This window comes from Ahaetulla prasina, chromosome 16, assembly GCF_028640845.1.
Source record: "Ahaetulla prasina isolate Xishuangbanna chromosome 16, ASM2864084v1, whole genome shotgun sequence".
Classification (NCBI taxonomy): Eukaryota; Metazoa; Chordata; class Lepidosauria; order Squamata; family Colubridae; genus Ahaetulla; species Ahaetulla prasina.
Genome location: NC_080554.1, coordinates 2,018,882 through 2,044,512, shown reverse-complemented (window position 1 = coordinate 2,044,512; position 25,631 = coordinate 2,018,882). Strand labels below are relative to the sequence as shown.

Below are 25,631 nucleotides of genomic sequence, written 5' to 3'. Positions count from 1 at the left end.
GCAACTGTCCTGTTGTGACCTAGGCTTCCTGAGTCATTAAAAAAAAAGGAGTTGTCCCAGAAACCTCTTTTATTGCAACAGCTGTGAATTATGTTCATTCACAGCTGAGTCCCAATTATTTGCAAAAAGTCCTTCGAGATAACTCCTTCGGGATAATCACCAACCTTTATCTCCCTTGACACGCTGCCAAAGACCTACTTGGCAAAGCCACGCGGAGTCCAGAATCAAACAGAGATGCCCACTGGGAACAGAATTAACAACGTTGCTTTCCTGCAAAGGGCCCATGTGCCTTTGCTCCTCTTTTAAGCCTGATGGGAGGGGCCAATCATCTCCAGGCCTTACTCCTGAGTCGTCCCTTTTGTTTTAATTGTTCTTGCCTTCTGGCAGCTATGCGCGTGCATACACTAGGAACAGGTTCCTCCTGTTCCTCTGCCTCTCTGCTCTCTGACTCTGGAGGCTCCAGAGTCCGCACATAACTCCCAGATGGCCCTGGCCCCATTTCTGCCTCCGATGCAGAGCCCTCATGGGCCTTCCCCAGACTCCTGGACTGGCCCATGGTCCTCCCCAGCCTCCTCACTGTCCCGACTCTGCTGCCAGATCTGCAGGCTGCTGGCGGACCACAACATGTCCTTTTTCTTTGTATGTTTTAGCCTCCAGCCCCCTAATCATCTTTGTTGCTCTTTTCCATTCTGTTTCCAGAGTCTCAACATCTTTTTAATATCGTGGTGAGCCGAAACGGAGGCAACATTTTAAATGTGGCCTTGCCGAGGCCTTGTAAAGCATCACTAACACTTCACGTGACCTTGATTCCATCCCTCTGTTAATGCAGCCTGGGATTGCGTTGGCTTTTTTGGCTGCTGCCCCACACTGCTGCCGAGCATTTTATATTCAGATGTTTGATCTTCAGAGTTGGGGGTCGTTGTTGCTTTTTCTTGGCCGTGTTTGTTTCTTCAAACATCAAATCCAAAAGCCCACTCGTGACTTCCTGGCATCACGCTTCATAAACAAAGAGTCCATTATCTATCGCAAAGAAGAGCAGCCAGCGAACTCCTCTGAATTGGGGCGCAGCCACCCCAATTCCCTCCAATCGTTACCTCTGAGCAGAAGGAACGATATCGCCTTCTGTTCTCAGGCAATGAAGTCTCTTTAAAGTCATCCCAAACCAAGATTGGAGGGGAGGGGGAAGGGGGGGTTTGGAATTGGCTGTGTCTCTTTTGGAAAAGCGTAACAACCCTGCTGTGCATGTCTGAACGGGGACAAAGCTTGCAGTGGTGTAACGCTTCTGTTGTTCTGAAGGAAGTATCTGATGCTTTGATTGCTAGGAAACTTCAAAAGCATTGCAATTAACACTTCTTCCTCAAAGAAGAAGCTTCGCTGGTTGTGATGTGTTGTGCACAAGCTGCAAAACCAGACCACAATATAAGTGCATTACTACCATAGCAATAGCAATAGCCCTTAGACTTATATACTGCTTTATAGTGGTTTTACAGCCCTCTCTAAGCAGTTTGCAGAGTCAGCCTCTTGCCCCCAACAATCTGGCTCCTCATTTTACCCACCTCGTAACATCATATAAAAAAGATGTGGAGATTCTAGAAAGAGTGCAGAGAAGAGCAACAAAGATGATTAGGGGACTGGAGGCTAAAACCCATGAAGAACGGTTGCAGGAACTGGGTATGTCTAGTTTAATAAAAAGAAGGACTAGGGGAGACATGATAGCAGTCTTCCAATATCTCAGGGGCTGCTACAAAGAAGTTGGGGTCAAGCTATTCTCCAAAGCACGAAGCAATGGGTGGAAACTCATCAAGGAAAGACGCAACATAGAACTAAGGAGAAATTTCCTGACAGTGAGAACAATTAACCAGTGGAACAACTTGCCTCCAGAGGTTGTGAATGCTTCAACATTGGAAGTTTTTAAGAAGATGTTGGGTAACCATTTGTCTGAAGTGGTGTAGGGTTTCTTGCCTAAGCAGGGAGGGTTGGACTAGAAGACCTCCAAGGTCCCTTCCAACTCTGTTATTCTATTCTGTTCTATAGTTCCTCACATATACATATTTGTGTAAGCAGTGTGTGCACCTGTTTGCTTTAAGCGGCTTTGCTAGGCTACCTGAGCTCAAATTGTTCTTCTCAGCATCTGTTGGGCTGCAGCTTTCATTGTTTGTCCTCCTAAGAAATTATGAGAGTTGTGACTGCACAATGCCCAAGGCTGGTTCAGTTCTGTGAGGAGAGGAGAGGGCAGGTTGATTGAGCATCGTTCCTCCAGACAGCCACCCCGAAACCATCTCCTGTGGGGCTTTCAACTCTAACCAGCGGCTTCTCAGCTTCAGAAGGAGTTGTAAATCAAGTGTACTTACTATCCTACCGGGTTGCAGAACCATCCATCACTCCTCTTCCATCTTCCTTCGGAGTTGCGAGGGTCAAAGAAGTCTTCGTTTCCAGCAAGCAGCTCGTGTCCACGGCCAAAGTTCGCAGGAGACGCGCATTCAGCCCAGAGATCCAAAAACGGACACAAAGGAATGTCTCAAGGTGGTCTTTGAATGTCTCAAAAAAAATGTTTCAGGATGGGAACAGCCTTCTGTGTTAGAAAATTCCTCCTTAATTGTTCCTCTCCTTGATTTGTTTCCATCCATTGTCTCTTCTCCTGCCTTCAGGTGCTTTGGAGAATAGGTGGACCCCATCTTCTTCGTGGCAGCCTATGGAACTAATGGAAGACAGATATCCTCTCACCCCAACTTATCAGGCAACTGTACTGATGATGTTACCTAGTTGGTTAATGAAATATTTGCAAGAAAACAAACAAGCTCAGAGAACATCAAGGACCTCACAGTCGTTGTCCTCCCCTTCCTCCTCCTCCTCCTCCTCTCCATATACCTCACTCCCTTCTAGTTGGGTAATGAACTGTCTGCAAGAAAACAAACAAGCTCAGAGAGCAACAAGAACTTCACAGTCCTCCTCCTCCTCCTCCTCCTCCTCCCCAAGCAGTCGAAGTGCTGTCCCGGTGCCTGGAAGCCGTACGGGTCTAGATGGGGAGAAACAGACTCAAGCTCAATCCCTCCAAGACGGAGTGGCTGTGGATTCTGGCACCCCGGTACAGTCAGCTGCACCCGCAGCTGACTGTTGGGGGCGAGTTAGTGGCCCCAAAGGAGGTGGTTCGCAACTTGGGTGTCCTCCTGGATGGTCGGCTGTCCTTTGATGAACATCTGGCGGCCGTCACCAGGAGGGCCTTCTACCAAGTTCGCTTGGTTCGCCAGTTGCATCCCTTCCTTGACCGGGATGCCTTATGCACAGTCACTCACGCTCTGGTTACATCTCGGCTGGATTATTGCAATGCTCTCTACATGGGGCTGCCCTTGAGGTGCACCCGGAGGCTGCAGTTAGTCCAGAATGCAGCTGCGTGAGTGGTAATGGGAGCCGCTCGTGGCTCTCACATAACACCACTGCTCTGTAGTCTGCACTGGCTTCCTGTAGTCTTTCGGGTGCGCTTCAAGATTCTGGTTACCACCTTTAAAGCGCTCCATGGCTTAGGACCCGGGTACTTACGAGACCGCCTGCTGTTACCTCATGCCTCCCACCGACCCGTACGCTCTCACAGAGAGGGCCTTCTCAGGGTGCCGTCCGCCAAACAATGTCGGCTGGCGGCCCCCAGGAGTAGGGCCTTCTCTGTGGGAGCACCGACGCTCTGGAACGAACTCCCCCCGGCTTACGTCAAGTGCCCGATCTTCGGATCTTTCGTCGTGAGCTAAAAACATATTTATTCATTCAAGCAGGACTGGCATAAATAGTTGATTTTAAATTGGGGTTTTAATAATATTTTAAATTTTTAAATCTTTTAAATTATCAGCCGTTTAATAATAGTTTATTTTAATTTCTTTTAATTGTATATATTCTGTATTTTATTCTGGCTGTACACCGCCCTGAGTCCTTCGGGAGAAGGGCGGTATAAAAATTTAATAAAATAAAATAAATAAAAAATAAAATTCCTCTCTGCAAACCCCGCTCCCTTCTAGTACTGATGATATTACTTAGTTGGCTAATGAAACTCAAAGAGTTTTGAGAAAACTCAAAGTGGATGAAGGATCCCATAAACCACATCTGTTAGGAAAGGCAGCTGTGCATAAAAGGAGCCAGCTAGAGGGATTTATTCATTTACTTATCTGCTTATTGATTCATTTATTAGATTTATCTATCCAGCCATCGTGCCGAACAATGCTAGGTGCTTTTCAATTTGGGGAAACATAAAAGCAAGGAATTAAATGCAGAATAAAAGGGAATACAATGCCGTAAACATTCGGAATGGAGAGAAAGAGAGAGAAAAGGATAATCACTAACCAATAACCAAAAGAAGAATTAGAACAGAATTAATTGGGGATAATCCACATGTATCTCAATGGAGATCTTTCAGTCTACCAAAGGACATAGGTCCAAACGCACACCCCAAATATAAATCTAGTTTTTCCCCCCCTATTTCCACAGTGTGAATGACAAATGAACTTATTCCAGCAAATCCAACATTGTTACCTCTATCAGTCATTTCTCTTCATTCTCTCCTAACCCTCCGGCTTTCATCGATTAAGGTCTGAATATGAGAATGCAGCTGGAACAAAATCGGTTTTGCCTGAAAGAAATGCCACATTAATTTTGGGATTTGACCATTAGAAATGTTTGCGATTAGAGAAAGGCAGTGTACTATAGAATTTTAGCTCAAAAGTTTAATGTGTTTGTTATTTATTTATTTATTTAATTAATTAATTAATTAAACTTTTATACCGCCCTTCTCCCGAAGGACTCAGGGCGGTGTACAGCCTTCATTTAAAACAATTTGAAGAAAGTTAGACGTTTCTCTTTTTCTTTTCTATTTTTTTTTTCTTTTTATACCTTTGTACTTTTTCCTCTATTTGGGGGGCAAACTCAGCATATGTCTCACTCATTGCGGTCGTAAGTCGAGAACTATCTGTATATCCCCAAACTACAACTATAGCAACCTCACCATTTTTAAGTATCGCTTATAATAACATTCGTGGGGAACAGCCAAGAGAATTATATTGAGTGATTGGAAAAGTACCATGATCCCAAATATCAAAGAATAGATCCAAGACATATGTCACTTACCCATTTTTGAAAAGGCAATTTCTTTAACTACTACTACTACAAAAAAAATGACACCATCATTTCCCTTGCACACAGATTTCATAATATTTTATGAGAGTAAATAAACTTAGAAGCGCAGTGTGATGCGTTATTACTTGATGAAATGAATGTAGGCAGAATTGGGTGGTTTATGTTAATTATACTGATTTTTTTTAAAGGAGGGTTTTTTCCCCCTGTTTATTTTGTTGGATTGACAGTTTTTTCTATTTTTGGTACCGCAATTGTATTAGTTGCATTAGTTAATTTATGGGGATATTATTCATTTTCATCCATTATTTTCCTCTACGCTTCTGTTTTCTGGGATATATTTTTTTTTAAATGGACTCGTTTTAGACATTGGGAGTTGGATGGCACATACATCTTCATACAATCATCATCTTTGAACAAACTGTTTTCCTCTGTTGACTTGCAGTTATATTGGGCTCTCAACCATCTTAATAGCTGTCTTCTTTAATACTTGTCTGGCAGATCTTCACACGGCATTAAAGAGGAGTAGGATTTTTTTTAAAGTCCCAGAAAGAGGGATGGATCAGTGGTGAAATCCAATTTTTTTTACTACCGGTTCTGTAGGCGTGGCTTGGTGGGTGTGGTGTGGCTTGGTGGGTGTGGCTTTGTGGGCATGGCAGGGGAAGGATACTGCAAAATTTCCATTCCCTCCCCACTCTGGGGCCAGCTATAGGTGGTATTTGCCGGTTCTCCGAACTGCTCAAAATTTCCGCTACCGGTTCTCCGGAACATGTCAGAATCTGCTGGATTTCACCCCTGGGATGGATGGATGGATGGATGGATGGATGGATGGATGGATGGATGGATGGAGAGAGAAAGACAGACAGACAGACAGACAGACAGATGATGGAAGACATGGGTAGATTGATAGAAGGGATGGCTGGATAGATAGATAGATAAAAGATGTAGATGAATGGATGGATGGGTGGATGGGTGGATGGATAAAAGACCATGGAGGGAGAGAAAGAGGGAGGGAGAGAGAAAGGGAGAGATAGATGATAGTAGCAACAGATGGAAGCTTATCAAAGAGAGAAGCAACCTAGAACTAAGGAGAAATTTCCTGACAGTTAGAACAATTCATCAGTGGAACAACTTGACTCCTGAAGTTGTGGAAGCTCCATCCCTGGAGGTTTTCAAGAAGAATCTGGACAACCATTTGTCTGAAATGCTATAAGGTCTCCTGCTTGAGCAGGGGGTTAGATTAGAGTGCTTCCAAGGTCCCTTCCAACTCTTTTATTATTTTATATTCTACATTCTATTTTCCATTCTGTTCTATATCGATTATTATTCATTTTCTGGATCCAGCTCTATTGTCATCACTCCCCATTGCAAGGGCTAAGTGAGAACACAGAGAAGATCGCAGGGCTGAGAGGACTGGGCTGGATTCCTCCATGGGACATCATGGTGGGCTTCCAAAATGACCTCACCCTCTCCCCGCCTTCTGTCTGTTCCTAGAGAATGAACTGCGGCTACATTCTCTGCACCGTCCTTCTGTCCGTGGTGATCCTCTTAGCCGTGACCGTCACGGCCGCCATCCTCTTCATGAACCACTACCACACACCGGTCACCGAATCCCCGCCCGTCATCACCACCAACCCAGATGATGCCAACGCTTTGGTCACCATCGAGAAAGCCGACAGTTCCCGCATCAACATCTTCATTGACCCCAACTGTCCCAACCAAGCCAACAGCTTCGTCCGCTTGGAAGGCCTGCAGTCGTCCCTCCTGAGAGTCGTGACGGAACACGATGCCGAGACCAAGTCGTCCAAGGGGCAAGAGAGGGCCTTGATGGTAGGCCTCTCGGATGAGGTCACCAAGCTTCTCTCTCACGCCACGCAGCTCCGGACGGAGTGTGAAAATCTGAAGAAGGGGCACGGCGCCATCGGGCAAGAGCTGAGTGCCCTCCAGAATGAACAAGGGCGGCTCATACAGGTGAGTCAAAGATGGGACTTGATCGTCAAAGCTGAGGTTCAATTTGAAGGGGTAGTTTTGTGGCCCTCCAGCAGCCAAATCGGAGGAGGAGGAGGAGGCGTGGGAGTCAGGGCCAGCGTCAAGGCAACCTGAGAGCTTTGAGGGGGAAGAGGGAATGGAGCTGGCAGAGAGAGAGAGAGAGAGAGAGAGAGAGAGAGAGAGAGAGGTGGAGCCTGACTCAGATGGAGAGTCAACAGACCCCAGGTGACTGATGAGGAAGAGGAGGAATAGCTGGGTCCAGTGCCTGATGCACGGATGCGCAGAAGGCAGAGGAGAGGAGAGCAGTGGAAATCTATGGGCTGGTCCTTGGGATGGAAGAGCCACCGCTGCTAGCAAAGCCCCACCCTAGCTCTGCGGATAAAAAGCAGGGGGCGGAGATGAATAGATGTGGCAGAACAACTATTCATCTCTCTGCCAGACGGATTTTGTTAGTCTGTGTTGAGAGAGAAAATTTTTGCCGGGGTTGCCGGCGCTCCTAATTAAAGAATCTTTTGAGTTCACTTCAGGGGGTTTGTCGTCTTTGGGGAGCTGGGCCAAAACAGATAGATCGAAGGTTTGGGTTCAAGGGGAAAGAGGCACCATCGGTCTTGTGAGGCAGTCCAGACAAGAGGCATGCAGGTAATCCTTCACTTACAAAGTTCATTTAGTGACCATTCAAAGTTACAATGGCACAGAAACAAGCGACTTATGACCGTTTTTCACATTTAAAACATTTACAATGAAGTATATTTTTTAAAAAAGAGAGAGAGAGAATGTAGGTAGAGGCCTAGCCAATTTTACGCAAGCCACTAGGAATTCTTTTGATGATGGTGGGCTAAAAATGCATTTGACTGATTACTAAAAAATATAGGCAATCCTCAATTTCACCTTTTGCAACGCAAAGTCCATGGGGAAGGCGGACCGGCTTAACCGTTGTGTGATTCACTTAATGACTGGATCCGTCAAAAAGAAAAAAAGTGTTGACGTGCTTAATAACAACCACTGCAGAAAAAGGTCATAAAAACCCAGTCTTGCATCACTTTTAACGGTAACAGAGTTGGAAGGGACCTTGGAGGTCATCTAGTCCAACCCCCTGCTCACTCACGCAGGAGACCTGTGCTAGGGATTCGAACTGCCGAACTTTCTGATCGACAAGCTCAGCGTCTTAGCCACTCGAGCCACCTAGACAGGCTTTTACTTTGGCAGTGAAAGTTACAGTCGCAATTGCGGTCGTAAGTCGAGGACGTAAGTCCAGTACATCTTAAAGTTGTTGAGGATGATTGCTCCAAGACCACCGTCTCTTACATCGGAAAGTCTTAAAACCTGGGACAGCAGCTTCCAACCATCTTCACCCAATCGATTTGGAAGAGGTTCCCGTTTTATGGCAGTTCTTCCCAGATTGGCCAGATTCGATACCAGGCGCAATTTGAAAGTGCTAATTAATCTTTGCCGAGTCGTTCGTTTGACAAGGGCAATGTTCTATTCTGAATTGCAGATTGTTTCAGAAATTCAAATGAAATGCAAAGTGCCTTGCGTCCTCTTCTTGCAATTGCAAGCTCGCTTTTTCGAGAGCGCACGACCACGGTGTGTGTACGTCATGGGTCTTTCTTTCTCTTTCTTTCTTTCTTTCTTTCTTTCTTTCTTTCTTTCTTTCTTTCTTTCTTTCTTTCTTTTTGTTTTTTTGTTTTTGTTTTTGTTTTACATTTATACCCCGCCCTTCTCCGAAGACTCAGGGCGGCTTACAGTGTATAAGGCAATAGTCTCATTCTATTTGTATATTTTTACAAAGTCAACTTATTGCCCCCCCAACAATCTGGGTCCTCATTTTACCTACCTTATAAAGGATGGAAGGCTGAGTCAACCTTGGGCCGGGCTTGAACCTGCAGTAATTGCAGGCTTTGTGTTCTTAATAACAGGCTTTACCAGCCTGCGCTATTCACCGGCCCTTATTCCTTCCTTCCTTCCTTCCTTCCTTCCTTCCTTCCTTCCTTCCTTCCTTCCTTTCTCCCTCCCCTTTCTTTCTCTCTGTCTCTCCCTCCCTCCCTCCCTCCCTCCCTCTTCCTTCCTTCCTTTCTTTCTTTCTTTCATTTTGTGAGGCTGTTTGCAAAGCTGGCTGATGTTGAATCTCTTTTCTGGCATGGCAATTTGCAAAACTACATCAACTCCTGGCTATTACAGAATTCCAGAATCTTGGCTCACTTAGCTCTCCTTTAGTGCTGGAAACGGGGTAATTTTTGAAAACAGCAGGCGCAGGACCCAACAGGGCAGCCGAGATGGTTCTCTTGTTTTGATATATAACCAAGCTTTGTTTCCCACAACAATTTCTTTTCTCTTTAACGGCAGTGCAACGTTTTTTTTTTAAGAGACTAGGAGAGAAATATAAAAGAAACATGAGCCTCAACAGCCTTTCAAAAATGCAAAAAATCTGGGACTGGAGAAATGGGTTGGGCGATGTCTTCAAATTTCTCTCCGAAATGGAGGACGTAAACCAATCTGGCTTCCCCAATGACTTTGCTGCACACTGGGCCAATATGAGTCACTTGGCAAGCGTCTGAATTTTGATCAAGTGGGAGGCCGCAACGGTCGTAAGTGTGAAAAATGGTCACAAGCAGAGGCAGGCGTCACATACCGTAACAACTGGTTCGCCCAGCACCGGAAATGTGAGAACGCACGTACGCACACTTGCTTTGCTTGTGCATGTACCGTCCACTCATGTGCATCACAAAACACGGGAATTCACTCGGGCATGTGCCGTCCACACATGCGTGCAGTGTCACAAAACATGGGAATTCGCTTGCGCGCGCTGTTTGCAAATGCGTCTGACGTCAAACAACACAGTGATATAGGATGGGATTGCGTCCGGGCGGGTGGGCAGGCCAATCCACAGGTCACAACTACCGGTTTGGCCGAACCGGTGGCAGCCAACCACTGGTCATAAGTCACTTTTTTTTCTGAACCGTCACTAAACGAATGGTTATAAGCCAAGGACTTCCTGTAGATATGACAGCCAACATTCTCTCTGGGCATCAACAAATTAAATCTGAATTTATTAATTACTTCTTCTTCTTTTTTTGGCACAAACGTAAGCCAACATTTGGACTCAAATGTTAAAGCAATTAGAATATTCAGCCAAAGATTTCCCTTGCATTGCTCCAATAAATTTGGGGAAATTTTCATTGGTCTAAAAGACAAAATGTAAATATTTTTCAGTCAGGTGCAAATTTGGAAGTTTTGTGCCTGTTTAGAGTTTAGCTTTGAGGACTGATGTCCATTTTTCAGTTACTAATCCCAAATCTTAAAACGCTAAAATGTTCTCCAGCAACTTTTTGACCGTTGCTTTTTTAAAGCCTTCTGTGCAGAAATCAAAATAATGTAAAAGAGACCAGAGCCAACGGAGGGGCCCATATACTATTGGCAAGCATGATTTACCAAAATTGTGATAAATATCTGGCTGCCATCCTTGACAAGACAAGAACATCCTGCTTCCCTAGCCTGCAGGGCTGTGGAATAAGAAATATTGCTCACATTTGATGATGAGTGCCTGATCTTCGGACCTTCCGTCGTGAGCTAAAAACATACTTATTCACTCAAGCAGGACTGGCATAAATAGTTGATTTTAAATTGGGGTTTTAGAGATTTTAAATATGTGTAAATTTTTTTAAATTATCGGCCATTTATTAATAGTTTCTTTTAATTTCTTTTAATTGTATATACTCTGTATTTTATTTCGGCTGTACACCGCCCTGAGTCCTTCGGGAGAAGGGCGGTATAAAAATCTAATAAAATAAAATAAAATAAATAAATGAACTATAAACCACGCCCCGCCCCTCACCTTAAAAATCAAAAGTTCAATCCAAAGGTCAGGTCAATACATTGACCAAATTAAGACATTGATGGAAACGACTTGTTGATTTATTTATTTTTTAAAGTTGCGGGATGCAGCCAGTAGAAGAAACTAGCGATTTTCTGATGAAAGGTATCAGCTTTCGGATAAACGGGGAGGTGAAAAAAATCGTTATTTATTATATTTGGATCTTCTTCCCACTGTAATGAAAAGCATGCACCAGCCCCCGCTTGGCTTGATAAATCCCCATTTTTCTTTTCTGGCGAAAGAAATGAACGGCCTAATACTTTGTAAATGGAGCTCTCTTCTCTTACAAATTCATTGTAAGTAGTCCTCGACTTATAACGGTTCATTTAGTGACCGTTCGAAAGTTATAGCAGCACTGGAAAAAAGCGACGTAGGACCATCTGAATTCGGACACTCGGCGACTGACTCGTATTTACGACGGTGGCGGGGAGGGTGTTTCCCCTTTCGCGACCTTCCGACCGGCGAAGTCAAGGGGGAAAAGAAAGATTCCCTTTAACAACCGTGTTACTCGCTTAACAACCGCAGGGATTTCCCTGAACAACGGTGGCAAGGAAGGCACCGTAAAGCAGGGCAGAAGTCACTTAATAACTGTTCCTTGCTCAGCCCCCAGAGGTTTTGGGCTCCACTGCGGTCGTAAGTCGAGGACTAGCTATAAACACAGGGTCTTTCCCAAAAGAGAGAAGAAGAAAAAAGAAGGAACGAGTAAGTGAAAGATCAAGAGGTGAGGGGATCTTTATTTATTCTTTATTTATTTTTTTACGTGCAGCTGCTTTCCGAAAGCCAGACCAACATAGCGAGGCTGGTGAGCTCCGTCAGCGATATTCTGGAGACTCTGCAGAAGGACCGCGGCCTCGCCCGACCACGCATGAAGGCGGACCTTCAGCGGATCCCATCCCGGACCACGCGGCCCAAAGGATGCCCGAATGGTGGGTCAAATCCCCTCCCCCCTCTTTTCCTTCTTGACTTACGGCCACAGCTGTGCCCAGGGATGGGCTTCAAAAATTTTAGCAAGGGGTTCTCTGTCTGATTGCTGGGTGGGCGTGGCCATGGTGGGTGTGGCCTAGTCAGCCTCCTGTACCATGGTGGGGTGGGGGGGTGTTTTTGCCCTCCCCGGGCTCCGGAGGCTTTCTTTGAGCCTCCAGGAGGGCGAAAACAGCCTCCCCAGGCTCTGGAGGCCTTCCCGAACTTCCAGTAGGCCTGTTTTTTGCCCTCCCTGAGCCTCCTCACACGCCCTGCACTTACCTACATCCAAAACGGGCCACATGGGGACTCCTGGGAGGGGAGGAGAAAAGTGGGCGGGGCCAGCCAGGAGTGGGATTTGGGGGTTCTCCAAACTGCACGGAATCTTAGCTGGAGGTTCTCCCGAACCCCTGCGAACCCCCAGCAGCCCCACCCCTGGTTGTGCCCAAAGTTTCCATCACTAACCAGACGGTTACTAAGTGAGTTTTCGCCCTTTACGATCTTTCTTGAGCGCAGTCGTTAAGCGAATCACTGCCGGTGGTTAACTGAGTAGCCTGGTTGTTTCGTGGGGACGCTGTAATTGGGGGACGCTGTAATTGTCATAAATATGAATCAGTAGCTAACCGCCTGAATATTCATTGTATGGCCACAGGGATGCGACTACAGTTGTAAGTGTGAAAAATGGCCATTTTTCAGTGCTGTTGTAACTCTGAAGACTAAATGAATGGTTGTAAGTCAAGGACTACCTGTATTTATGACAGTCAACATTCTTCAGATGTTACCTGATGGGAAGTGTTATCTTCCTCTTTATCCTCTTCTTCTTCCTCCTCCTCCTCCTCCTCCTCTCCACAAACCCCACTCCCTTCTAGCACTGATGATATTCCCTAGTTGGGTCATGAAATGCCTGGAAGAAAATTACCAAGTTCAGAGAGCACAAGGACCTCACAGTCCTCCTCCTCCTCCTCCTCCTCCTCCTCCTCCTCCTCCTCCTCCTCCTCTCCACACACCCATTCATTCTAATGCTGATGGTGTTCCCTAGTTGGGTCATGAAACGCCTGCAAGAAAACCACCAAGCTCAAGAGAGTACCCCATAGTACCATCGTGAGCTACAAATTGTTCTCCTCTATCAGAAACACGTTCCTCATCCTAAAACGGACCCATCGCTCTTGTTTTCAGAATCCATTTCACTTGAAATCGCATCCGGGTTGACTCTTTTCGTTTACCTCAGGGAACACTTTCCCTGAAAGCTGAGGTGGAGATATCCTTTGAGTAGGGAAACCAAACCCTTCCACCTTCCCGTAGGAGGCCCATCGTTCGCCAAGAGGACCGAAATACATATTGTTGTTGTTGTTTTTGTGGTTTGGCAAAGCTGAGGGAGAAATCTCTTTCCGTGTCTTCCATCAATTCTGAGCTTAATTTGTCCCACAAATGAAACCCTTCAAAGTTCATCCAGGGTCTTGAAACCATGAGAAGAAAAGACAGTTTATAGAGACAAACAATTAGCACAGATAAGAGAGCCCCTCCTAAGAACTGAGTGAAGCTCTAATTAGGGTATTAATTAACCTTCCTGCCTGCCTCGTTTCCCCCATTCTTCTTAACAAATTATCTGTAAGGCCCAGCCTCTCCCCCTTGTTCAAGAAAGTAAAGACTCTTGAAACTTGGAATTTCAACGGTAAAAGGTAAAAGTTCCCCTCACACCTATGTGCTAGTCATTCCCGATTCTAGGGGGCGGTGCTCATCTCCGTTTCAAAGCCGAAGAGCCAGCGCTGTCCGAAGACGTCTCCGTGGTCATGTGGCCGGCATGATTCAACGCCAAAGGAGCACGGAACGCTGTTAGCTTCCCACCAAATTGATCCCTTTTTCTACTTGCATTTTTTTAAGTGCTTTCGAACTGCTAGGTTGGCAGAAGCTGGGACAAATAAAGGGAGCTCACCCCATTACACGGTGCTAGGGATTCGAACCGCTTAACTGCCGACCTTTCGGTCGACAAACTCAGCGTCTTAGCCACTGAGCTATCTGGAATTTCAAAAGGGACCTTTTATCGGAAAAGGGGTGATAGCAAGGCAGGTTCAAAGCAGGATATGAGGTCCTTCAGGGCATACAGCTAGACTAAAAGAAACTAGAGACCCTTCCCACAGTCCCCTTCCTCGGAAGGATGGCAGCTACACGGATCTGACATCATCCTTTTATTCCATCTCTTGCTGCAGGCTCAAAGCCTCGGGATTGTTTTGACGTCTACGCCGGTGGACAACAGAGTGATGGGGTCTTCTCCGTCTTCCCCACCCACTACCCCGAGGGGTTCCAGGTTTACTGCGACATGACCACCGATGGTGGAGGATGGACGGTAAGGGGAGGGCATGGCCGCTCTGGGTGGGTCTCTTCTCTTCCCCCCTCCCTGGAGTTTAAACCGCTTGACCTTCCCTCAAGGTGGACATCAAACTGAGGAGAAGCAAGGGGGGAAGGAGGAGAAGGCCAGGTGGGACCTCGGAAGGGAATCAGGGAGGAGGAGGAGGGGGGGTTTCTTTCTGGAGGGAGGGGCGAGGGAATTTGCGCTTGGTGTGGTCTTGGACAGCAAGCAAAAGGTTGAGTGGGTCGGAATGTCTTCAATGACTTTGAAGATTTCAAGAATTTTTAAAAATGGGGTTTGTTTCTTTCTATGAATCTGTCCCTCCTTGATTCTTGCAAATGCCTCTCGTCTTCAGTGATGGGCAAATGTCAAGTTTACGAAAATGTTCTTCTTTCCCTTCCCTTCCTTCCTTCCTCCTTCCTCCTTTTTCTTTTTCTTTTTTCCCCTGCTTTTCCTACCTTCCTTCACCCTCTTGACCTTCCTTCCTTCCCTCCTTCCATCTTTTTCTTTCTCATTTTTTCTTCTTCTGCTTTTTCCTTCTTTCCTTCCTCATCTTTTCTTTCTTTCTTTCCTTCCTTCCTTCTTTTTCTTTTCTTTTTCCTGCTTTTCCTACCTTCCTTCACCCTCTTGACCTTCCTTCCTTCCTCCTTCCATCTTTTCTTTCTCATTTTTCTTCTTCTGCTTTTCCTTCTTTCCTTCCTCATCTTTTCTTTCCTTCCTTCCTTCTTTTCTTTTCTTTTTCCTGCTTTTCCTACCTTCCTTCACCCTCTTGACCTTCCTTCCTTCCTCCTTCCATCTTTTTCTTTCTCATTTTTTCTTCTTCTGCTTTTTCCTTCTTTCCTTCCTCATCTTTTCTTTCTTTCTTTCCTTCCTTCCTTCTTTCTTTCTTTCCTTCCTTTCTTCCTTTTCTTTCTTTCTCTTCTTTTCTTCTTCTTCCTTAGTTCCTTCCTTCTTTTCTTTTCTTTTCTTTCCTTCCTTCTTTTCTTTCTCTTGCCATCTTTTCTTTTCTTTCTCATTTGTCTTTCTTCCCTTCTAGTTCCTTCCTTCCTCCTTCCTTCCTTCCTTCTTTCTCTTCTTTTCTTCTTCTTCTTCTTTTCTTTTCTTTTCTTTTCTTTTCTTTCTCATTTTTCTTTTCTTCCCTTCTAGTTCCTTCCTTCCTTCCTTCCTTCCTTCCTTCCTTCCTTCCTTCCTCCTGCCATCTTTTTCTTTCTTTCTCATTCTTTTTCTTTCTTCCCCTTCCTTCCTTCCTCTCCATCCCATTTTTCCCTTCCCTTCTCTTCCCTTCCCTTCCCTTCCCCTCCCTTATACCCGTCCTTCTGCCAGGCATCCAACTTTCTTCCTCTCTTGGGAGAATTAAAATCTCCTTTTTTACCCACCCCCCAAAGTCCATCTTAATGTTAGAAAAGAAACGGGTAATTGCTACCATGAGCACATTTGATTATATTTGGGCAGGGGGGAGCAGAGTTCCTAAAACGAAAACAACTAGCATTGGCTTCATCATGCGGGTGCAAAATAAACTAATTTCCGGAGAACAGCAGATGGGAAAATAAATCTATACAAGTGTAAATGTGAAAGATTGCAATAATGTCAACTTTATTATTAATAGATATGGCTGCCTGGCCCATTTGCTGTACAGAAAAGGGGGCTGTTTGATATGCCAGCAGTTAGATGCTTGGTGGGTACCGTTGAATTGATACACCCTAATCAACATAATGAGCCTGGGTTTGTTTTAGCTCAGAATGTTAAGTGCTTTTCTAAAGAACAGTTTAGATCCTTGGTCTGCCAACTTACTTGGCAAACTTTTAAGATGTGTCGACTTCCAACTCCCAGAATTCCCACACTGGCTGAGGAATTCTGGGAGACGGTCCACACATCTAAAAGTTGCCAAGTTTGATAATAATCATTTTTTAAAAAATCAGGTTTTATCTCAGCTCCAGAGTTTGCTGCTAACCTTCCCAGTGGGTTTCCCTTGTTTGGTCCCAGTCTGAGCAAGACAAATGGGTGTGTGCCTTAAATCAAGGAAGGAACTCCTGATCAGTTTGTTATGCCCTCTTGGCCGGTCTGGATTTAGAGCTGGGCAAAGGGGTTAGAAGTTAATGGATGTCTCGCTGGTTACATCCATGCCATCAACCTTATGACTTGCTGGATTCTGAGCCAGCTGGATGTCACTATTTTATCTTTTTTTTCCTGGAAAGAAAACTCACTCTAAAGTTGTTGGTTGGGAATTTGAGGATCATAAAACCAACCGACTTCCTTCCTTCCTTCCTTCCTTCCTTCCTTCCTTCCTTCCTTCCTTCCTTCCTTCCTTCCTTCCTTCCTTCCCTCCTTCCTTCCTTTCTCTTTGAATCTCCTTCATTACTGCTCTCATCTTTTTCTTCCTCCTTCCCTTCTTTGCTTCTTTCCTTCCTCTTCTTCTCATTTCCTTCCTCTAGCCCTCCCTCCCTCCCTCCCTCCCTCTACTCCTTCTCTCCTTCCTTCCTTCCTTCCTTCCTTTCTTTTATCTTTCCATCTTCCTTCCTTTCTTCCTTCCTTCCCTGGTTAGGGGGCTCAAAACACTGAGCTTGTTGATCAAAAAAGGTCGGCAGTTCGGCGGTTCAAATCCCTAGTATAGATTTCCTGCGTGAGCAGGGGGTTGGACTAGGTGACCTCCAAGGTCCCTTCCAACTCTGTTACTGTTACCTTCTTTCCTCCCTTCCTTTCTTTCTTTTCTTTCTTCTTTTCTTTATTTCTTCCTTAGTTCCTTCCTTTCTATTTCTTTCTTCCTTCCTTCCTTTCTCTTGCCATCTTTTCTTTTCTTTCTCATTTTTCTTTTCTTTTCTTCCCTTCTAGTTCCTTCCTTCCTCCATCCTTTCCATTTTTCCTTCTTTTCTTTCTTCCTTCTTCTTTTCTTTTCTTTTCTTTTCTTTTCTTTCTCATTTTTCTTTTCTTCCCTTCTAGTTCCTTCCTTCCTTCCTTCCTTCCTTCCTTCCTTCCTTCCTCCTGCCTTCTTTTTCTTTCTTTCTCATTCTTTTTCTTTCTTCCCCTTCCTTCCTTCCTCTCCATCCCATTTCTCCCTTCTTATCCCTTCCCTTCCCTTCCACTCCCTTATGCCCATCCTTCTGCCAGGCATCCAACTTTCTTCGTCTCTTGGGAGAATTAAAATCTCCTTTTTTACCCACCCCCCCAAAGTCCATCTTAATGTTAGAAAAGAAACGGGTAATTGCTACCATGAGCACATTTGATTATATTTGGACAGGGGGGAGCAGAGTTCCTAAAACGAAAACAACTAGCATTGGCTTCATCATGCGGGTGCAAAATAAACTAATTTCCGGAGAACAGCAGATGGGAAAATAAATCTATACAAGTGTAAATGTGAAAGATTGCAATAATGTCAACTTTATTATTAATAGATATGGCTGCCTGGCCCATTTGCTGTACAGAAAAGTGGCCTGTTTGATATGCCAGCAGTTAGATGCTTGGTGGGTACCGTTGAATTGATACACCCTAATCAACATAATGAGCCTGGGTTTGTTTTAGCTCAGAATGTTAAGTGCTTTTCTAAAGAACAGTTTAGATCCTTGGTCTGCCAACTTACTTGGCAAACTTTTAAGATGTGTCGACTTCCAACTCCCAGAATTCCCACGCTGGCTGAGGAATTCTGGGAGACGGTCCACACATCTAAAAGTTGCCAAGTTTGATAATAATCATTTTTTAAAAATCAGGTTTTATCTCAGCTCCAGAGTTTGCTGCTAACCTTCCCAGTGGGTTTCCCTTGTTTGGTCCCAGTCTGAGCAAGACAAATGGGTGTGTGCCTTAAATCAAGGAAGGAACTCCTGATCAGTTTGTTATGCCCTCTTGGCCGGTCTGGATTTAGAGCTGGGCAAAGGGGTTAGAAGTTAATGGATGTCTCGCTGGTTACATCCATCCCATCAACCTTATGACTTGCTGGATTCTGAGCCAGCTGATGTCACTATTTTATCTTTTTTTTCCTGGAAAGAAAACTCACTCTAAAGTTGTTGGTTGGGAATTTGAGGATCATAAAACCAACCGACTTCCTTCCTTCCTTCCTTCCTTCCTTCCTTCCTTCCTTTCCTCCCTTTCTTCCTCTCCTCCCCTTCCTCCGCCCTCCCTCCCTCCCTTTTCCTTCCTTCCTTCCTTCCTTCGTTCTTTCCTTCCTTCCTTCCTTCCTTCCTTCCTTCCTTCCTTCCTTCCTTCCTTCCTTCCCTCCCTCCCTCCCTCCCTTTCTTCCCCTCCTTCCCTTCATCCCTCCCTCCCCTTTTCTCTCTCTGAAAACATTAGCAGCAGTTAAAGCTACTTTTCACAAATGACACCTTATTAATGTTGTTTAAATCTAAGAGGCTCCAGCTTGGTTAGTTATTTGAATGGGAAAATATTTAGGGGAAAAAAAAATCTTCGAACCGGAGTAACAAGCTTTGTTTTGAAAATAACAGATGCTATTACTATTTTCGGCGATCTTGCCAAGAAAACCCTGCCTGGTTCTTCTCTATGAAGTTGTTACGAGCCAAAGCTGACTTGAAAGATTATCTTTTTCATTGTTCCTTTTTATTGGGGGGGGGGACGGAGTTGCAGAGTTGTACAGTACTGATTTTTTGGGGTCCCCATGAATTTTCCGCCACTTTTGTTTAAATAAAATCTACTTAAAGAAAAAAAACAGAAGAAGTCACAAATGCCTAGAGGTGTAAATTACCGGCTTTCCGGTTCTTTCACTTCCATTTGTGTGTGACCAGAAGGCCGCTTAAAACACACCTACCTGCCTCTAAGATACCTCGCCATGTCACTTCACCAAACTTCCTTTCTGCCCACACTTTTAATGGTGTTTTTTTTTTTCCCTTCACACAATTACACTTAAGCGGAATAAATGATTATGTGATGGATATATCGATACTTTATACACCCAGCTAAACAAGTCTTGCAGCTTTTTGGACTGGTTCTCGTTTCAATTTATCTCAGAAAGGTCGGCAGTTCAGCGGGTCGAATCCCTAGAACGGGTCTCCTGTGTGAGCAGGGGTTGACTAGGTGACCTCCAAGGTCCCTTCCAACTCTGATGTTATGTTATGAAGTTCTTTAGACATGACGCTGTCTGAATGAGGGAATAATCTCTTTGAGCTTGGTGATTTTCTTGCAGAAGTTTCATTACCCAGCTAGTAACATCATCAGTGTTAGAAGGGAATGGGGTTTGTGGAGGAGGAGGAAGGAGGAAGAGCAGATTGTGGGGTCCTTGATGATCTCTGAACTTGCTTGCTTTCTTGCAGACATTTTATTACCCAAACTTGATTGCTTTCTTGCAGACATTTTATTACCCAAACTTGATTGCTTTCTTGCAGACATTTTATTACCCAAACTTGATAACTTCATCACTGCTGGTGATATTATCTAGTTTGGGTCATGAAATATCTGCAAGTAACTACTCAGAGGGCACCAAGGAGCCCTCATTTCAACCCTGGGCTACAAATATTCTCCCTTATTGATACACAGAACATAGAAGGATAGGGTTAGAAGTTAATGGATGTCTCGCTGGTTACATCCATGCCATCAACCTTATGACTTGCTGGATTCTGAGCCAGCTGATGTCACTATTTTATCTTTTTTCCTGGAAAGAAAACTCACTCTAAAGTTGTTGGTTGGGAATTTGAGGATCATAAAACCAACCGACTTCCTTCCTTTCTTTTATCTTTTTTCCTGGAAAGAAAACTCACTCTAAAGTTGTTGGTTGGGAATTTGAGGATCATAAAACCAACCGACTTCCTTCCTTCCTCCCTCCCTTTTCTCTCTGAAAACATTAGCAGCAGTTAAAGCTACTTTCCACAAATGACACCTTATTAATGTTGTATAAATCTAAGAGGCTCCAGCTTGGTTAGTTATTTGAATGGGAAAATATTTAGGGGAAAAAAAAATCTTCGAACCGGAGTAACAAGCTTTGTTTTGAAAATAACAGATGCTATTACTATTTTCGGCGATCTTGCCAAGAAAACCCTGCCTGGTTCTTCTCTATGAAGTTGTTACGAGCCAAAGCTGACTTGAAAGATTATCTTTTTTCCTGGAAAGAAAACTCACTCTAAAGTTGTTGGTTGGGAATTTGAGGATCATAAAACCAACCGACTTCCTTCCTTTCTTTTATCTTTTTTCCTGGAAAGAAAACTCACTCTAAAGTTGTTGGTTGGGAATTTGAGGATCATAAAACCAACCGACTTCCTTCCTTCCTCCCTCCCTTTTCTCTCTGAAAACATTAGCAGCAGTTAAAGCTACTTTTCACAAATGACACCTTATTAATGTTGTTTAAATCTAAGAGGCTCCAGCTTGGTTAGTTATTTGAATGGGAAAATATTTAGGGGAAAAAAAAATCTTCGAACCGGAGTAACAAGCTTTGTTTTGAAAATAACAGATGCTATTACTATTTTCGGCAATCTTGCCAAGAAAACCCTGCCTGGTTCTTCTCTATGAAGTTGTTACGAGCCAAAGCTGACTTGAAAGATTATCTTTTTCATTGTTCCTTTTTATTGGGGGGGCGGGGGACGGAGTTGCAGAGTTGTACAGTACTGATTTTTTGGGGTCCCCATGAATTTTCCGCCACTTTTGTTTAAATAAAATCTACTTAAAGAAAAAAAACAGAAGAAGTCACAAATGCCTAGAGGTGTAAATTACCGGCTTTCCGGTTCTTTCACTTCCATTTGTGTGTGACCAGAAGGCCGCTTAAAACACACCTACCTGCCTCTAAGATACCTCGCCATGTCACTTCACCAAACTTCCTTTCTGCCCACACTTTTAATGGTGTTTTTTTTTTCCCCCTTCACACAATTACACTTAAATGAAAATTGGGTTGTGCGAAGGGAAGGAATTGATTTTAAAAACACATGACCCTTTTTTCCTCGCCAACATCCCAGCACCGTCCTAATTTGTTAATTAATCTTTTCTGACAAGTTTGTGGGTAGCACTTTGCGGCTTTCGGAAAAGGGAAAAGTTTCTTCTGAGGCTGCCCCTCACCCACCCACCCACCTTCCCACTCTTGGGAGCAACTCGGTTTTATAAAGAAAGCGGGAATAAATGATTATGTGATGGATATATCGATACTTTATACACCCAGCTAAAGAAGTCTTGCAGCTTTTTGGACTGGTTCTCGTTTCAATTTATCTCAGAAAGGTCGGCAGTTCAGCGGGTCGAATCCTAGAACGGGTCTCCTGTGTGAGCAGGGATTGGACTAGATGACCTCAAGGTCCCTTCCAACTCTGATGTTATGTTATGTTATGTTATGTTATGAAGTTCTTTAGACATGACGCTGTCTGAATGAGGGAATAATCTCTTTGAGCTTGGTGGTTTTCTTGCAGATGTTTCATTATCCAGCTAGGTAACATCATCAAGAGGAGGGAGAGAAGAAGGAGGAGGAGGGGGAGGAGGAGAAGGTGGGGAAGGAGAAGGAGAAGGAGAAGGAGAAGGAGAAGGAGGAGATTGTGGGGTCCTTGGCAGTCTCTGAGCTTGGTGATTTTCTTGCAGAAGTTTCATTACCCAGCTAAGTAACATCATCAGTGTTAGAAGGGAATGGGGTTTGTGGAGGAGGAGGGGGATGGAAGGGGAGGGGAACGAGGAGGGGAAAGGACGGGAACGAGGAGGAAGAGGAGGAGGAGGGGAAGGAGGAGGAAGAGGAGGAGGAGGGGAAGGAGGAGGAAGAAGAGGGGAAGGAGGAGGAGGAGGAGGGGAAGGAGGAGGAGGAGGGGAAGGAGGAAGAGCAGATTGTGGGGTCCTTGATGATCTCTGAACTTGATTGCTTTCTTGCAGACATTTTATTACCCAAACTTGATAACTTCATCACTGCTGGTGATATTATCTAGTTTGGGTCATGAAATATCTGCAAGTAAACTACTCAGAGGGCACCAAGGAGCCCTCATTTCAACCCTGGGCTACAAATATTCTCCCTTATTGATACACAGAACATCGAACAATAGGGTTAGAAGGGATCTTGGAGGTCTTCTAGTCCAAACTTCTGTTTGAGGATTCCAGACAAATGTATTCCCAATCTCTTCTTGAGGCCCTGGAGCATCTACAACTTCTGGAGGCAAGCCGTTCCACTGATCAATTGTTCTGCCGGGAAATTTCTCCCTATTTCTAGGTTGGATCTCTCTCTGATAAGCTTCCATCTATTACTCCTATCATCTCTCTCCATCTCTCCATCCATCCATCTGTACTTCTTGACCTGCCTGTCAAACGCCGGGGAAATCAGGAGATTCAGGCAATTCAAAAGACTTAAGCTCTCTACAAGAATCTGACCAACTAACGGTCAAGGGAAATGAGCGGAAGATAAGAAAGGCATTCAAAATGGGCTGGACTTAGATCTCCTACACTGCCTTCAGGTACTTTGGAAAATAGGTTGACACACACACCCCTCTTCTTTGTGGCAACCCCTCAAATATTGGAAGACTGCTCTCATGTCACCCCTAGTCCTTCTCGTCATTAGATTAGACATACCTCTCTCTCATCAGGTGGCTCAGAGGCTAAGACACTGAGCTTGTCGATCAGAAAGGTCGGCAGTTCAGCGGGTCGAATCCCTAGAACGGGTCTCCTGTGTGAGCAGGGGATTGGACTAGATGACCTCCAAGGTCCCTTCCAACACTGTTACTGTTACATCAGTTGCCAAGGGAGATTTTTAGCACACCTCTACAGATTCCCTGTGGGTTTGTTATTTTTTTCCCTTCCTTGCTGGGGAACTTCTCTTTTGTTCCAGCCAATTCTTCTCCTTTTGATTACAAATATTGGTCAAGAGCAGAAATCTGTTTCAGGACAATCTGTCGGAAGGCCGAGTCTTAGCTTGTTAGTCAAAAGCAGAACATGAAAGTATGGAACCTCATTCATTATTTCCCTTACAGCCGTGCTTATTTTTATTTTTTTTCCCAATCAACACGTTGGCGACGTGGCGCAGCAATCGAAGCCTCCGGGTACAAATTTGCAGCAGATTGTCAAATTAAATCATTTACACCCTTTGCTTGACATTTCCCTACAAATTGGCCAATGAGTAGGCCAATTGCAGAAAAACCAATTCGGCCCTTCGGTTGGTTGGTGGACGATGCACAAACTATCCGGAGCCGCAGAGAAAGGGCGATAGAGCAAACCAGGTTAAATGGGGCCAGACAACACTCAGGAAGGGATTACGATAAAAACAATTAATATAGGCAAAACGTCGAGATGTGATAAGAATAACCTTGCTCCTGATGGCAGCTTTTCCAGATAGACCAAGCAGGAAACATGACATAAATGCTAATTCTACTTTAGTCTAAAGCTACATTAATAGAAATTTACATGTCTGAAAGTACAAACCTCCCACCATTTCTTTCACAGCCTGTGAAATTAATCTGAATCTTTTTCTCCACCCATTATGGAGTGGAGGGCTATGCTGTCTCTTATCTGTTCCCTAAGCAGCATTTCCTTCCCCCATCTCTCAAAACCTTCCTCACATACTTTATACTTGCTTCCTGAATAGAAGATAGAATCGTAGGGGTTGTCACCCAGGCCCAAGTAGGTAAAAACAAACAAACTTTATTCGAACAGCTGAGAATTACTTCATTCTCAGCGTAGTTCAACTAAATTAAAGCAAATTCCTCCCAACACAAATTCCTCAATCCTATCGCCAACTTGGGTCCAATTAGGCAAACTGCCAAAGGCCTTTCTTGGCAAAAGTTCAGAAGACACCGATACAAAATTAATGCATCAAAATGAAGCTATCAACATTGTTTTCCGGCAAAGAGCCCAAACACAGTTGCTGGTCTTTTAAGCCTTATGGGAGGGGCCAATCATCTCTTGGCCCTACTCCCGAGTCGTCCTCTTTGTTTGAGCTGCTCTTGCCTTCTGGCAGCTCTTCTCATGCGTGCATTAGGAACAGGCTCCTCTTGTTCCTCTGCCTCACTATTGTCAGCCTCTGGAGGCCCTGGAGTCTGCACCTCACTCCCCGATGGCCCTGGCCCCACCTCAGCCTCCAACGCAGAGCCCTCATTCAGGCCTCCCCCAACCTCCAGGACTGGCCCACGCTCTTCCTCAGCCTCATCGCTGTCCGACTCCATTGCCAGCTCTGCAGGCAGCTGGTGGACCACAACACTAGTGCTGGAAGGGACCTCAGAGATCTTCTAGTCCAACCAAAATTCTTTGAAAGAGATAACTTTTCTATTCTTTCTTTTTTAAAAATCCCTGCACCCACAACGTGAGCTGCCCGAAGCGGAGGTTGATATAAACGGGCTGCGTGTTTCTTCCACAGCTTTACCTCATCCCTTTCAGCAAATTCTGGAACCCTTTCGGGAATCCTGAGTTGGGTTAAGTGGCCCCTAAGTGCTCTATAACTCCTCTCGGATGAGGTCACTGAATTTCTCCACGTCAAAGAGATCCCGCAGTCAGCAAGCTCACCACAAACTGCCAGCTTGTTTTCTGAGCTCGTTAAGTAAACCAATATCGCTCTATCCTGCACTGGGGAGGCCACATTTGGAAGGCTGCAGCCAGTTCTGGTCACCGCGATACGAAAAAGATGCTACAAAGAGTGCAGGGAAGAGCAATGAAGGTGATTAAGTGACCTGAGGCAAAATCGTACGAAGAAGAGTCTAGGTGTGCTTAACTTAACAAAGAGAAGAATGACAAGATAACAAGATTCTGTTAAGGTAGCCTTACAATTTGTTTATTTATGTCTATCATGCCTAAGGCGGGAATAGAACTCACAACCTCCCAGATTCTACTTTGGTACCTTAACCACTAGACCAAACTGGCTCTCCAATAAAGTACAATTAGGCCACCTTTGTGTATTTCCTATCCAGTCCATTCAGGAGACTGATATCCATCCGGCAAATCTGAAAGTACAAAGCTCCTATCTTTTCTTTTTACTGCCTGATAGGTTAGGAATGCAGAAAGGCTCAGTGGCTAAGACGCTGAGCTTGTTGATCAGAAAGGTCGGCAGTTCGGCGGTTCGAATCCCTAGTGCCGCATAACGGGGTGAGCTCCCGTTCCTTGTCCCAGCTTCTGCCAACCTAGCAGTTCGAAAGCAGGTAAAAAATACCAGTAGAAAAACAGGGACCATCTTTGGTGGGAAGGGAACAGCGTTTTGTGTGCCTTCGGCGTTGAATTATGCCGGCCACATGACCATGGAGACATCTTCAGACAGCACTGGCTCTTCGGCTTGGAAACGGAGATGAGCACCGCCCCCTAGAGTCGGGAATGACTAGCACATAGGTGCGAGGGGAACTTTTACCTTTAGGTTAGGAAACATCCTTTCTAACTAGTTTTTTTTCCAATGCCCATTATTCATCTGTCAGTTCCCTCCAAATTTTATGCTGTAGGCAGCATCTCTTCCCCTTCTCACCCACAGTCTTTCTCACATCCCATCCCATC

General features: G+C 44.8%; 1 protein-coding gene across 1 annotated transcript in view; it reads left to right on the top strand.

Moving 5' to 3' along the window:
* Positions 1–6,609: 6,609 nt before the first annotated feature.
* FIBCD1 (fibrinogen C domain containing 1) overlaps positions 6,610–25,631 on the top strand; it is a 31,637-nt gene continuing 12,615 nt past the window's right edge. The window contains exons 1-3 of the mRNA XM_058159371.1: positions 6,610–7,083; positions 11,739–11,898; positions 14,140–14,276. Of these exons, the coding sequence (XP_058015354.1) occupies positions 6,610–7,083; positions 11,739–11,898; positions 14,140–14,276 (771 nt within the window). The remainder of the gene's footprint in view (positions 7,084–11,738; positions 11,899–14,139; positions 14,277–25,631) is intronic.